At 43.2% G+C, this 15,389-nt stretch overlaps 1 protein-coding gene across 1 annotated transcript; it reads left to right on the plus strand.

Annotated features, from left to right (window-relative positions):
- Positions 1-249: 249 nt before the first annotated feature.
- On the plus strand, positions 250-12,560 carry LOC148275565 (uncharacterized). The gene is made up of 5 exons (XM_088235528.1): positions 250-1,094; positions 1,191-1,267; positions 2,467-2,634; positions 3,894-3,988; positions 4,550-12,560. Exons 1-5 carry the CDS (start codon positions 922-924, stop codon positions 12,221-12,223), a joined length of 8,187 nt encoding a protein of 2,728 aa, XP_088091654.1. The 5' UTR covers positions 250-921; the 3' UTR covers positions 12,224-12,560.
- Positions 12,561-15,389: the final 2,829 nt, after the last annotated feature.

Here is a 15,389-nt window from a genome sequence, read left to right on the forward strand (position 1 = left end):
CACGGTGGCTGTCCATTTACAGAAACTTAGAGAGACTTTGTGGATACCATATGCTCCACCTTGGGAGTGGACAAAAATTATATAGTTTTATCACACACATTATATAAAATAATCACATTGAGTATATATTTTATGAAGCAGGGTAAATAAGCTAGTACTTATATTTTTTATCCGTCTGATATTTTTCTGAAGCAAGTACCGAGCACGTATTATTATTCTTATTTACATTTTTTTGTTACAATCATGTTCGGCAACCTTAGATAACTTAAGTTTCAGTTGCTTCGCAATGGCGTTGTGTCGCTAGGATTGTATTTCAGATGAACAAATGTCATTTTTCAATTGTGAATGATTAGATTAATTAGGTATATCGTTTAATTTCCGGCTAATATGTGAAATGTGCCAATGACTGTAAAAGCGGAACATACAAACCATAGTTTCCAGTTTTTGTTGGCTTTTTAGGTTGGCTATGTTTGATGACGCTCTACAAAACAGTGCTGCGGTGGAAACATGTACCCCGTGGGAAAAAAATATTTGACTCGATTTTCGGTCAGTTCTCGACAGTGCGTGTCGGTTTTATCCGCGTAAATCGCGATATTCTTCATTAGTAATTTTTTACCTACGGCTATATGGTGATTTATCTATTATTAACTGTCCCGTTAGGCCTGCCCTTTTACGAAGTGATTCGCCATTTCCCCGCTCAGGGCTGCCATTCTATGCGATAAATTTTACGATATAATAATATTTATATAAATTTCATAAAGTTCGCCGCTCGCTCCGCGAAATTTCATAAACGGGGCCGATCGTCGACACCGTCTTAAAGTTTTCGCCATGGGAAGGCGATTCACATAAGCCGTAGTATACCGGTCCGCGGCTCGACCAGCTCGATATTCCAGATATGGTCGGCCAGAAGTGAAGCGAAGGATGTGCGACCAGACGGAGATCCTGTACCTGGACGGGGATGTGGTGTGGGTCAAGCTGGGCTCCACCTGGTGGCCCGGGGAGGTACTGGGGGCCGAGCGGACTCCGCCGGACGCGGTGTCGTCCCTGAGGAAGGCCCCCATCGCCGTCGTCAAGTTCTTCCGCGAGGAAACTCTGTGAGTTCTCCCGGTTCCCGAACCTAGGAGTTTTCGTGTAGCATATGGCACAACCCGACTAGATATCTAATCAAATACTCGTTACGTTTGTTCCAGAGAATTCGTGAAGAACTTGAACAGTATATACAAGTACAACTGTAGTCGGAAGCACGAGTTCATCAAGAAAGGCATGGGTGAGTTATTTCCCATTCGATGGCAAATCAAATTACCCATAGTTTTGCAGGCACAGTGACAAATATTACTTCTACCACTGCAGCCATGGTTTGAAATTGATGTATTCGGTTTAAAGTTCCCCGACAATTTCCAGTCAGTCGAGTTTATTTTTATTTAATACACACTCGGTTCGATCGTTCTCGTTCGTGACTCGTTCCATTCCTGGCAGGGTGGACGTGAAACATCTATTTTTAAGGTGGTTCTACTCCGCCATATTTTGTTGTTCCCGGACTTGCACCGAAAGCGTGAGACTGATCACCTCACCTTCCACGTAACGAAAGCGATCAATATACGCTTCAATCGGATTCGGAATGCAGTGCCCTATCCACCGCCGGGTCCGGGCAGGGGAATGATGATCACGTTTTTTTTGCGTTTTTTATCGGTCAATAGGATAATAGATAATCTGACTCTGGGTGTATTTTTTCATCCGGTGAAATCTCATGTCGGCCTCGCGGTGTAGTGGTCAGCGCGTTAGCCTACCATGCGAGAGGTCTCGGGTTCGATCCCCGGCATGGTTGACACGAAATATTTATTTTAACGGGTGTTTTTACAATAGAATATTTCATAGTCCCTGGACTGGTTACCTTAAGCGTAAGACTGATCATCTTACCTTAATGTAACAAAAGTGATCAAGATACACTGCGATCGGTGTACCAATGCAGTGCCCTATGCACCATTAGGTGTGGAAAAGGAATGATGATGATTATTAATTATTTGTAACTTAAAATGTTATTTTTCTTGTATCATCATCGATTCATCGAATATACGCCGTGCCGCAGTCGGTTCGACAGCCAACTGCAACTGGTGTTCTGCCAATTGCAAAAAAAATCCAAGAATTTTATTTCTCAATTGGTCTGGTGTATTTTCATAACTCCCTTACCCCCTTTTTCCCAACTGCTGACGAGCCTCTACAAAAAAAGAGGCTTAGCGGTCTATTCCTCAAAAAAAAAATGTCCGTAGACATTTGGTTTAGAAGCGAAACGTTCTTTCCTCCTGCGCAATGAGTGTTCCTGGGTAATAAAGTAATAACTTTTCACAAAGTATAGTGTCGACTGCACACGATCGACGTAATAAATATAATTTTTACCAGTATCAACTCGTAACATTTTCAAATCACTGAATGTGTATGCGCCCGGCTAATTGTAATATTGCGTTTCAGACCAATGGCGTTCCAAGCACACCCACATGGAGCTGTTCCCCGAGTATGTGCGCGAGGCCGAGGAGCGCACGCACGGGGACCCGGCCATCCTGCAGTCCCCTCAGTTCCAGCCCCCTGCCAAGGTGGACTACAACGCTCTGTTCGGCCAGAAGGCTCGCAAGACTCCCGGTAATTACCTCCGTTAGAGTTTATTGATCGGACCCGATATCTACTTTTCACTGTCCAGAGTTCGTGCGATCTACCGATTGTCTATCAATCAAAGTTTTATAATAAACTTTACCGTAAGTTTAATTGGAAAAAATATTTATGGTTTACCTTATGGAAAAACAGGACGAAATTGAAAATAATTCTCGGTAACAACTTAGTGCGAGCGGGAAAGGAAAGATTTAACAAAATGAGAACTCTCGCCTTTCACGCAGTAGCCAGACTCTTTACATGGCATTGCCGGGCTTGGAGGGTGAGAATTGTTCACGGAGATCCGTCTCGATAGATCTTCACAGGTCGCGGTGACGTCAGGAGCTCGCATAGCACCGACCCCTACCTCTAAGAATAAGAATAGTGTGAGCATCTTTCGCTAGAGTAGCAAGGTCGGGTTTTTTCTTGGATATGGCCAACCGTCAAGTATGAAAATGCCGATTGACATAAATTTGCTTGTATTTAAAATTAAGGATATTCCCGATTGGAAACCGGTGGCTAGAAATCGACACCACAGCATGACCTTGCCTTTGGATATATTATGCGGTGCAAAACAAGACTGTCTTTTTCCAGTGAAATATGGTCAGTTTAAAACATCTCCGCAATTTTGTGGAACATTTCCTAAGTGCCCTTAATAGCAATATTGAACGGATACCCAACTGATGAATTCGACCGACCACTCGATTTCTTAGCCTCATCGCTGTCAACGGGCCGGGCCCGATAGCCGCGATCGACCAGCCAATTCCGTTACCGATCATTGTGACGGGTCCATTATAGCGCAGTTTTGCGCTGTAGCGTCTATACTACACTTCAACGGACAAGGTGCTGTAAGTGACCACTTCACACACTGTGTAACATTTACCATTCTGCCTATGTTTAAACATCCACATTTCCCCGACTCTTCCATTTGTTGATTTTTGGTTTGGTTCGGTGGAGCTGAGAAAATGTGTAAAGTGGTCGCATAAACCCGTCAATGGCAGGTCATATGCCCTTTAAATGCATAGACTTACATATTCCCTTCTCAAAAATGATTTTCCTCCCTGTTGCGATAAATTTAGACCTAACTCCCCGAAATCCAGCCTGTTTACTAACGTTAAGTTATTAAAGAAACTGGAGAAAGCCGCGTTTGTATCGAGTACACGAATGTCACTGCGCCGGGAGGTGACGGAGCGCAGGGGACGCGTGTGCCGAGCGAACCGGCTATGGCTATAACGCGAGCTCGTATTCCGCAGGTTCTCCCGCCAAGCTCAAGGGCCGCCCCGCGTGGAGCCCCCGGGAGGAGGAGGAGCGCACGCCCACCATTACACACCCGAGGATCTTACAGAAGGTATGCGCCGTTGGACATTTATATATCATTATATTATCCTTTATTAACGTAAAATTTTAGGCTTATTTCATTGTAAATATATTTTTACGTAGACTTAAATAAATCACCGAGCCCGGTTGATCATTCGTGGTTTTTATTTAGAGATATTGGCGCACCAGCGAGGGCTGCCCGCCTTTAGCAAAAATACATATAATAACAACCGAGCTATTGTCGACTGGTGTCATATTTGAATGGTTTAAGAATCTCAAAATACTGATTGAAAATCATTCGAGTGCTTCGAATATTCATATTTTATATTACAAATTATTAATTGATAATTGTATTTTCTATTATATGAACCCTAGAGACTTATAAATATTTATTATTATTTATTAAAATGTTTTGCAAGATTTAATTTTGATTATCATCTTTTATTTCATTTCGTGGAATGTCCTTTTGAATGTTTAATGGAAAAAATTCACCATGTTTACAGTCGTATGTCTGAACTGTTTATGGAAAAGCGGTTTATTTGTCGTCAGTGTAGTGAATCAAACCATAAATCTCGAATGAATTTTGTTCCAGCTCCAAAACGGTACGTCAGACTACAGGGCGCACATCTTAGTTCAGGAGCCTCGTCAGGACGATGACTTCCCAGGGGAGGAAGACATTCCGGGGGAGGGGGGGTTGGAGGGGGAGGCGGCCCCCACCCCTCGCACCCCCCGCACTCCGCAAACCCCTGTCGCCCCCTACACCTGCCACGCCTGCCCCTTCTCCTGCACGCGCATCAATGTCATGGTACTGCATAACCGCTGCCACAGCGAAGGTTATGTGCCCTACACACCGCCCAAGCGCCACAAGCCGCGCCCGCACGTCGGCAGCACCTCCAGGGCCAAGACACCGCGCGCTCGCGCCGCCCGCCCGCGTGTGCCGCGGCGCCTGCCGCGCTCCCCCGACCCGCCCGCTACCCCGCCGCTGCAGGCGCCGACCCCCCCCCGGAACGATCCTCATATCAAATCATCTCTGCTAGCTGACTGGAGTGAAGACAGCGATGAGAGCATGGATATTCTCACTTCCCTTAAACTTACCGCTTCGGACGAAACAGTCCCCCTCGCAGAATCGGATGATGTGTCCGACCGACTGAGTGACAGAGATGATAAGGAAAATGTGTCCGCAGTAGAAGATGAATTAGCCGAAAGTAAGACTTCGGAAGATGCAAAGTCTTCTGTTATCGAGGAATCCGGAAACAGAGAGCGGAAACTAGTTTCGTGTTTTGATTTTGATGACGAGGATGACGGAGATCTGCAGTTACCTGTGGAAACAATTGGGAGAAAAATTCCCAGACTGTCAGTCAAGAGTGAGGAAGCGCCTAAAAAGTCAATAGAACCTGAACCGAGGGACCTTCCTCGAAGAACTAAAGCGGAACGTAAAATCTCTAAGGGAGATGTTTCCGAAAGTACCGCAAACGACTCTTTAGACTTAGATGTGGAAATTCACAATCTTTTGGAAGAAACAGCCGTCCCGGACTTGCCTTCTTTACCTGACGATAAATTCTTAGATACCTCTAGCAAGACGACGGGCAATATAGAGAGTACGAGTGACAAGGAAAAATCTCACACAAAATCTATTTTCAAAACGAAAACATTTTTTAGAAGTCGACACACGAGGAGTCAAGATGCGATAGAGAAATATGTGGCAGACAACACAAGCTCTGACAAGCCTCCCACGTATATGGAAGAATCTCCTGAACCCTCGCTTGTGTCGACACTTACAGAGGCTCCCCCCGCAGAAGTCAAAATCCAAAAATTTGCTCCTAAAATACAACTAAAAAAAATGAAGGCGGCATTAGGAGATAAAGCCAAATTTCAAATTGCTGCTTTTCAAGAAGAAACTACGGAGACCGATCCTGCAGTTGTCCCTCTCGCTGAGGAACTCTGCAGTCCTAAACCTCCAGATAGTGTACCTCTCCAGGATCAGGTTCCTCTAGACACTACTTCTAATTTAGCCGAACAAACTAATCTCCGAGAATGTGTTGTTTCCGAAGACAATCCTGTGACAGAAGATATTGATATGTGTCAAAAGGAATTGGAATGTTCTCCAGTTGAAGCTGTTAAGGACGAACTGCCTGCAGATTTTCAAGAAAAAGATACTGTTTTGGAATCAAAAGTAGAGGAACCGGTATCTAATACTGTATCAGATCAACTGGCAGTAGTGGATATTCCGCATGTACAAATATCCCCGACAGTGATAGCCGAAGAAGAAATTGGAATTTCTTCTCCTTTAGTGAAACAGCATAAAGGAGAACCAGAAAATGTAGTTCCCCCAGTGTATGAAGAACTACCTTTAGAAATATTTAAACCTTCTTCACCACCTGATGTTCGTGATAGATGGAATAATGAATCGGTGGATAATTTACTGAAAACTAGTGCTGAAGATGAAATTATCGAGAAAAAAGTTCATTCCGTGAATGACTTACTCGGAACCATAGAAGAAAATGTAGAAAGAACCGCTGGGGAAATTTTAACAGATACCAAATTATCAACAAAGGCACCAGAATCTCAAATCGTTTTAAATCATAACACCACCGTTCCTACCGATATATTTGCAGAAACTGTTGTTACCGAAAGTACTCCTTTAGATGGCCCTACAGAATCCGATCTACAAATAGCCGAAACTCTCATCAACCTCCCGACCAGTGGAGCCCCGATCCCCAAACCTTATGTGGTCTCAAAGATGTCTGAAAACGATCAAAACATAAGTGCCGCCAAATCATTAGTACAAATGTCCGTAGCGTTACAGTCTGAACGCATCGCGAGTACCGCTGCATTCTCTTATGACAATTCTACGAGCGAGGAACAAGTGGAAAAGGAAGCCCTGCTGCCTGCTTCAGAACCCATTCCATCACCCGAGAAAACCCTTACTCCCGCTAAAGAGAGTTCCAAATTATTCCAAATATTAGATGAACCGACCAAACTGAAATCACCTCTTAAAATTGTGCAAGCCAAACCAATATTGGGAAAAGAAAAGATTTTAAACTTTCAATCGGGTGTTGCTCCCGCGCACAAACCACGTGTCATCATCCGACGAGGTGCGGCTCCCACCGCTCCACGGCCTACGCCAGCGCCAACCGCAGCATCACCACTCAAATCGCTGCAGGATGAAGATGCTTTTTTCGACATCAATTCGATGCCCATTGTACTCTCCGAAGAGATTATAACTCCCGAAACACTCAACAAAATACCTCATGTTATCTCAGAAAGTCCTGTAACATCTACTCGTACTAAAATGAAGGTCGTGTCGACAGTTGTCAAAGAATCACCTAAGGCCAAAATGCCATCGGTCGGACCTTCGCTGGATAAACCTATTCCTGTTAAAAAATATGGACAAGAAACAAAGATAAAAAATATATCGCTTAAACCTGTGTTAGAAAAAACTGCCAGCCCTAATATACTTTCTAAGTCCCCGAAAGTGAAGGCTACCAAACACTTGCTTGTAGTAGATAAAACTACCGGGGAACAAAAAATAATTACCGCCAAAGCTGATGAAGTCCAGCCTCTTACTAAATTTGTAAAAAGTTCACCGAACATTCTCCCGAACAAACAGCCAAAGTCAGAAAAGTTCATCATACTCCCCCCTGGAGTGAGTCCCGCCACTAAGACACAAAAAATTATCGTCAATCCGCAGACTGGCAAGTCGCAGATTATAGTCGAGGAAGGTAGATCTGGCAAGGTGAAGACTAGCACCGCCAAGATTATACAGAACAGATCCACTACAGATCCCGGTAGTGGCAATACCGTCATGATCCTAACTAACGCTCAAGGTGTACAATCCAAGATTGTGCTGACACCGGAACATCAGAGAATGTTATTCTCCAAGAAGTCTTCCGGACCCGTAGTAACATCTCATACGATCCTATCACCGCGCCGCTCCACACAGGCGCTTGTCACTTCTCGAGGACAACTGCTGCAGCCCATAACTGGCAACGCTCTCATCACCAGCACGGGTCAACTCCTGCCTCCCCGAGGCCGCACTGTGCTAACTGCTAAACCCAACCAAACTATCCTCACTTCTCGAGGTCAACTCCTAACTGCCCAGACACCCCCCGTAACCAGCCAGGCTCGTCCCCAGCCGCCCGCACCCACAGTGGTCTCCCGCACTACACGACCGAGTCCCGTAGCCAAGGCCGCCCCTACTGTGTTCATAAAGAGTAGCGCCAGTAAGCTCTTGAGTGCCGACCCGGCCAGTATCTTGCAAGGCAAGAAATCCGGCACCGTCATGCACTTGACAGCTGCGCAATTTGAGCATCTTCAGAAAACTGGCCAGATTATTGCTGCACCTCAGCCGTCCTTGACTCAAATTGTGTCCTCATCGAATAAGAGTGGACCTGGTAAAGTGCAGACGCAAAAATTTATTCTCCAAAAATATGCCCCAAATAGTAAACAAGCGACATATCCCGCACCCAAAACTGTAGAAAAGAAAATAGAATACTCCGGGACCAAACGGAAAGTTCAACCGGCTCCCGCATTAGCTCAGCCAGCTCCTCCGCCGCTTAAAAAACAAAAATTAAGGGAGTTGTTGACTTTTAAGGAGTCTGGAAATATGAAAAAGTATTCCAGTCCCATGTCTAATGCGCAGGCAATTCCAGAGTCTAAACCTATGGATCTTGGAAATTTGGATGACCTCATTCCCGCCACGACCATTTCCACACGCAAGGGCGAAGTCAGGACGAGTGGGCAGCCCACTGTGCACGTGCAGACCCGGGCACCTCTACAGCGACCGCCGGCGCTCCGGAAGCAAACTCCACCTCCTCCGGAACCTATCCCACCTCCGCCACCCGCTGAAGAGATTGCTCCTGCTCTCTCGGGAGATGGACAGTTGCTAGCTGTGCCCGGAGAGAACTTTGGAGGACCTCCAAATTCCTTCTACTTGTGCATGGAGGAGAACGGTACACTCACCCCTGTAGATAATCAACCCCTGGTTCTAGAGAATAACCAGTTAGTACCGATGATTTTACCACCACCTTCCGAACAGCGAGTCATTCTTAATGCTGGCGAGCAGCAAATCCTAGTAGATCAGCAGACCTTGCTGAGCCTTCTGGGAGGGGAGCGAGGTGCCGAGGGGCAGCAACTATTACTGCAGGGAGACGTACGCCAGCTGCTGGCTGCTCTGGCTCCTCAAACAGCTCCCTCCCAAGATATTCTAGCGGCTGCACTGGCTGACACTGGTGACTCATTACTGATGGAAATGGATGCTCTAGGACCTGATTTCCAAAACCTGAATGCTGGAGTTTCCGCCCTTAGCAACGTATCAGAAACTAGCACTGCACTCAAACCCATAATGTCTGCAGCAGAACAACCTTCCAAGCGCCGGTTTCCCGAGGAGCCGCCACCGAGCGGGCTGGAGGACAGTCTTGCCGTGTTGGGAGTTACGCCTCCGAGTGTACCCACCTCCCTCGACCTTCCCATTACTGTCACAGACCCGCGTATTGCTCCCAAGGTTAGCAATCCTCTGGTGTTGCCTTTCCCAGTTCCTGAGGATCACAAGCTCCTGGACACCACGCGTACCACGGCCTCCCTTCTCACCCGCGTTAGCCAGACTGATCGAGAGTCTCCTTTCCTGCCGGCACCTGGAAGAACCTTCTCTAAGGATGATTTTCGACGAACTACTAAACAACTGGCTTCCTCTATGCCATGCCTCGATGATTCCAGTTCAGATAGCTTTGTGTCAGATAATCCGCAGCTACTTGGCGAGGATATTCAGACCAAAACCTATTCACCTATTTCAATGCCTCTCCTGACCGAGGATGTACCCGAAGAGCCCGTGGTGAAATCTATGCCGGTCCTCGCCGAGCCCGAAAGTTCCACATTACCTAGTGTTGGTCCCTACGGTAAGGACCTCAATGAAGAACAACCCCAGAAATCACATTTTGAACCAGTAGTGTTTCATCCTCAAGCCCACAATGAAACACCAGAGGTAGAAATGATAAATGAAGCTATTAGTAATGAACCCAAGGGGGGATCAGAGATCAAAGAATCTGTTTCTTTAGAATCTGATATTCCTGGGCAGAATAAAGAAAATCAAATTGCACAAAGCCCTCTAAGGGCTACTGGTCAAGCTAACGAATTAAGAGACATTGAAAAAATAATGGTTTCCAGCACTATGGAATGTGAGTCTTCGGGTAAAGAAGAATACTGTAAACCGACGTCTCCGCTTGGGGTTATATCTGATAATATAGATTTTAATAAGCCAGATAGAACTATTCAAGATGAGACAGCTGAATCAGCAGAACAAGCGAAGGAAACTGTCTCTATGGATCACCAAATTCTTAACATGACTGAAAGTGTTTTACCAAATATAGATGAAAGTGAGAGTCTTGTGGATTCGGAACAAACGGGAGGTAATCCCCCAGATTCCACAGAATGTGATACTTCGGATATTATCCAGCGTGAGATTGTTAATACAACAGAATGCAACGTGTCGGATGTCAACCAACACGATGCTGAAACTTCAGAATATGACATTAATCAACATGATGCTATTGAAACTGTAGAATGTGGCTCTAACCAAGAAGATATAGCAGAAACTACGGAAAACATTTCTAACCAGCGTGTAGTAGAAGCGGCAGAGAGCGGTTCCAACCAACACAGCACAGTAGAAACTACAGAATTCAGTTCCAACCAAAGTGACATAGTAGAAACTACAGAATACAGTTCCAACCAAAGTGACATAGTAGATACTACAGAATACAGTTCCAATCAAAGTGATATTGTAGAAACTGCAGAATACAGTTCCAATCAAAATGACATAGTAGGAACTACAGAATACAGTTCCAATCAAAGTGACGTAGTAGAAACTGCAGAATACATTTCCAATCAACGAGATATAGTAGAAACAACAGAATACAGTTCCAATCAACAAAACATAGTAGAAACAACAGAATACGGTTCTAACCAACAAGACATAGAAATGACAGAATACGGTACTAACCAACAAGACATAGAAAAAGACATAGAAACAACAGAATACAGTTCTAACCAACAAGACATAGAAGAAGCTGCGGAATACAGTACCAACCAAAATGACATTGTAGAAACTACAGAATACAGTTCCAACCAAAATGATATAGTTGGAACTACAGAATGCTGTTCTAACCAACAAGACATAGTAGAAACAACAGAATACAATTCTAACCAACAAGACATAGAAGAAGCTACGGAATACAGTACCAACCAAAATGACATTGTAGAAACTACAGAATACAGTTCCAACCAAAATGATATAGTTGGAACTACAGAATGCAGTTCCAATCCAAACAATACAGTAGAAACTACAGAATACAGTTCCAACCAAAACAACATTGTAGAAAATATAGAATACAGTTCCAACCAAAATGACAATGTAGAAAATATAGAATACAGTTCCAACCAGGAAGGCGCAGTTATATCTACAGAATACAGTTCTGATATAATAGAAACTACAGAATATGGTTCCAACCAAAATGAAGGAGTAGAAGCTAGAGAATACAGTGCCGACCAGAATGACACGGTACAAACTACGGAATACATTTCCAACCATCACAATATAGTAGAGACTACTTCCAAAAAGAATAACACGGTAGAAACTATCGGATGCAGCCCTGACCGGAATGACAAAGTGGAACCTGCAGAATACAGTGACCAACTCGGCATAGCAGAAGCGACAGAGGGCAATTCCAACCGACACGATCTAGAAGAAACCACAGAATACACTTCCAACCGGCACGGCGATATAATCGAAACTACCGATAGCGTTTCCAACCAACGAGACGTAGAAACTACAGCATACAGTCCTAATCGACATGACGTAGAAACAACGGAGTGCAGTTCTAATCACAATGATTTGATGGAAACGTCTGAATACAGTTCAAACCAAAACAATATAGAAGAATGTACAGATTACAGTTCCAATCAACAAGAAATAGCGGAAAATTCAGAATACGATTCCAATCACGGCGATATTGTTGGAACTACCGAGCAGCAAGAAGGCGGCGTGGAGAACGGCAGCACGCTGGACGTGGCGCCTTCCTCCGTGGCCAGCGAGGCGTGCGACAGTCCGGCCTCGGACGGCTCCGAGGAGATCCCCATCCAGCCCGGCCTCAGGGTGAGTCGCGGCTTGCTGGACGGCCTGAAGGCCAGCCCCCCGCCCCCCTCGCCGTCGCCCCCGCCGACGTCGCCCTCGCCGCCGCCGCGCAAGCGCTTCCGCCTGCACCACGAGAGGTAGGCGAGCCGGGCCGGGCCGGACTAGGCTAGGCTAGACTAGACTAGACTAGACTAGACTATAGTAATATATTATACAGAGGGTGAGCCGAGGGGTCACAAGGCAATCCCCTAAATATTATGTAATTTGTAAATATAATTATAGCGTAACATGTTGAAAATGTTGCATTTTCAAGTAATCTATTTGGCAATATGCACAGAAGAGTGAATGAAAAGTATCGCGATGTTTACTTTGTTTTATGTAGAAATTGTCTGACAAAATAATGTACATTAATCGGAGTGCTGTGGGTGCCTTGGGACATCATGTCGACCTTTTATCAATATATCTTGTTTTCACTGTACACGTTTGTTTTATTACCCCCTTTTTCTTCATTTATATTAGGCGTGTAGACAGGCACATCGGCGGCGAAGTACATCGTGGCTTTTGTTTTCCCCCCATTTTCATAAAGCTGTTTATTTATTATTGTTAAGCCGTAATAATTTACTTTGTTAATTGATGCAAATTGTAGAATAACTCGAAGTCTACCAACTCAAACTTCAAATTCCCCAATTTGAAGTTTTGTACATACTCAAAAAAATGTAAAAACATTGCGACGACTAGCGTAGATATGATTGCCAGGACGCTCTGCAAGCTCCCGAAGCATGCCTACGCAGACAAGAAATCCTTCCTGGGATGGGACGAAGCGAGTAGAAATCCGCCTTAAGCCGGAACCGGGTGGTTAAACAACAAACTGCACACCCCTTTGCAGCCGCTTTTATGAGTCTGAGTTTGCTTTTCTCTAACACAATATCAAAAGTGCGAATGTTGGCTTTCTGAATTTTTTTGTATATTTTTTGATAAATTTTATTAATCATAATCAAAAGTTATCGTTTTTTTTTCCGATTCGAAGAGTAATAATTTGCTCCCCTAAGAGTCACCCGTACGAACAAACGCATAGATATGTTTTAAGTCTCGGGTTACCTTGACCTTCGTTACATTGTTTACTGACAGTACAGTACCTGTAATATGTACATCGTTCGTATATTGTTTACAAAGTATTGCCAATTTCGTCAAGCGGTGACGGTGGACAGTCATATTTAGCGGCAATTTTATCCCATTTTACATTCGTCAGTATGTACTCTATTTTCTTACTGTCCAATGACTTTACTTTATTTGTTGTTCTAGATTTCGGCATGCCGTGATGTAATGGTACGAACTGAGATTTTGTGTTTAATGACTGCGGAATGGATCGGGTATAAGTAGGTAGGAGTGAAAATGTGATCGATACAAGTTCGCGAGGTGTTGTCTCCGCTCATCCCTTCTCTAGTGAAGTCGTGTATACATTCACATTCCATTCTATAATCACTCGAGATGTCTTTATATCTTAGTGACGAGATATTATTGTTGTCTTTAGTGTCTATGGTCATATCTCCGAACAAAACTAATTTTTCTTTGTTAGCGCAGTTGTTTAAAAGTAGTTTAAGTTCGTAGATGGTGGGCGATATATGCACATAATATCAAATTCGGATCCATCACGCGTTACTCCTAGAAATAAGCATTCATAGTTTTTAACACTTCTGTATATTTAAAATTCTCTTTTAAAAATACCATGATTCCACATTTTTTTCATATCCAGTTAAGTTAAAATGTTGAGATGCGTCTGATTTAATGTTAACTTCGATTTTTTCACTTGTGTTTTTTAAGAGTACACATAGTTGGTCACAGTTTTTACTCAAACTTCATATATTGTTGTCCCAACTCAACACAGGACTGTAAGTCCCATGAAGTTGGAACTTATGTCTAAAATAATGTGTAATAAACTGCCTTTAAGTAAATAAATAAAATTTAAATGAAAAAAATTAATTTGATTATTTGTTTTCGGAAGCGACACCATCCACTGCTCTATCTGCTGGTGAGCAGTGAAGACAATGTCATTGTTGAATTAACCGCCGATAGTGACTATCTTTTAACCAAAGTAATATATTTGGAATTTTGTCCAGGAGAGCGATTTTTCTATCAACTGAATTTTTGAAACACTAACTTTTTTAACAATTGCAATCATTAGGTTCTGTAAACGGTGAATTTCATAATTCAATTCACATTTGGCCATAGTTAAGACAAATATGCCAATTTATGTATATTTCGGAAGTTAATGGACTTCCGTGTCTTATGCTCTAACACATGTATGTGGAAGAACACAAAGCAAAAATTATACTATAGACAAAACACAGTAGTCCATTTAAGTATACTTATCGTGTTTTTTTTTAAAAAACTTCATTTTATTTTATATTTATTGAACAAACTGAAGATTTTCATTTATTGAAGATAGTAAAAAAAGTAAAAATGATTTTTAATTATTTTCATAAGAACATCAGTATTCATTTGTAATTGTAGTTCTAGAAACAAAACAAAAAAGGACCCCTTTCATTATCTAAAACATTAGTTGATAAGGAAGTATGCGGAATTAGATAGTAAAATTTGTGTAATTCTCGAGGTATCCACTCTTTCGAAAAATCTTTGTATTTGGCCATGCTGATTGGATGTAGAGTTCAGAAACTCACGGGGAAATAAAATATTTTGCATCCTTGGTTTTTTTTGCGAAGGTCCACAGTTGTGAAATTTTCTCTGTTAAAGTTGGTCTTGTGAAGAAAATCGTCCTTATCTGCTCGAAGTTGCAGCCATACAGCAAATGAGAAAAGGTGTGCCGTCGGTATTATTTTTTCGAGCCACAAAAAGAGCTGAAGGATGATTAATGTAAAGAGAATATTGTTCATATCATACAACTACATGTTAATAACTAAACTTAAAGACTCGGTCTTTTTACACGTTCTTACAAACTGGACCCAATCCATCCAGCCTCTTCTTTCAACGTTCCACTATAAAGTAAAGTGTTCACCGTCGACTTTCTTGTGGGTATGGCCTCAAAATATTCATTTATGATTTTTAGCGTTGGAATCTATTAGGAGAGTTCAGCGTGTGTAAGAGTTAATGGGGAATTCACATCTTGGTTTGCAATCTCAAAAGGCATGAAACAGGGATGTGTAATGTCACCATGGTTGTTTAACCTATGCATGGACAACTGTATGAAAGATATAGAATGTATGGGTATTGGAGCAAAAATTGATAATTTTTTAGTAAGCTGCTTGTTGTATGCTGATGATGCAGTTCTGTTAGCAAGCAGCAAGGATGA

Source organism: Micrasema longulum, unplaced genomic scaffold (assembly GCF_059751315.1).
Source record: "Micrasema longulum isolate JH-2025_06_02 unplaced genomic scaffold, ASM5975131v1 h1tg001385l, whole genome shotgun sequence".
NCBI lineage: Eukaryota > Metazoa > Arthropoda > Insecta > Trichoptera > Brachycentridae > Micrasema > Micrasema longulum.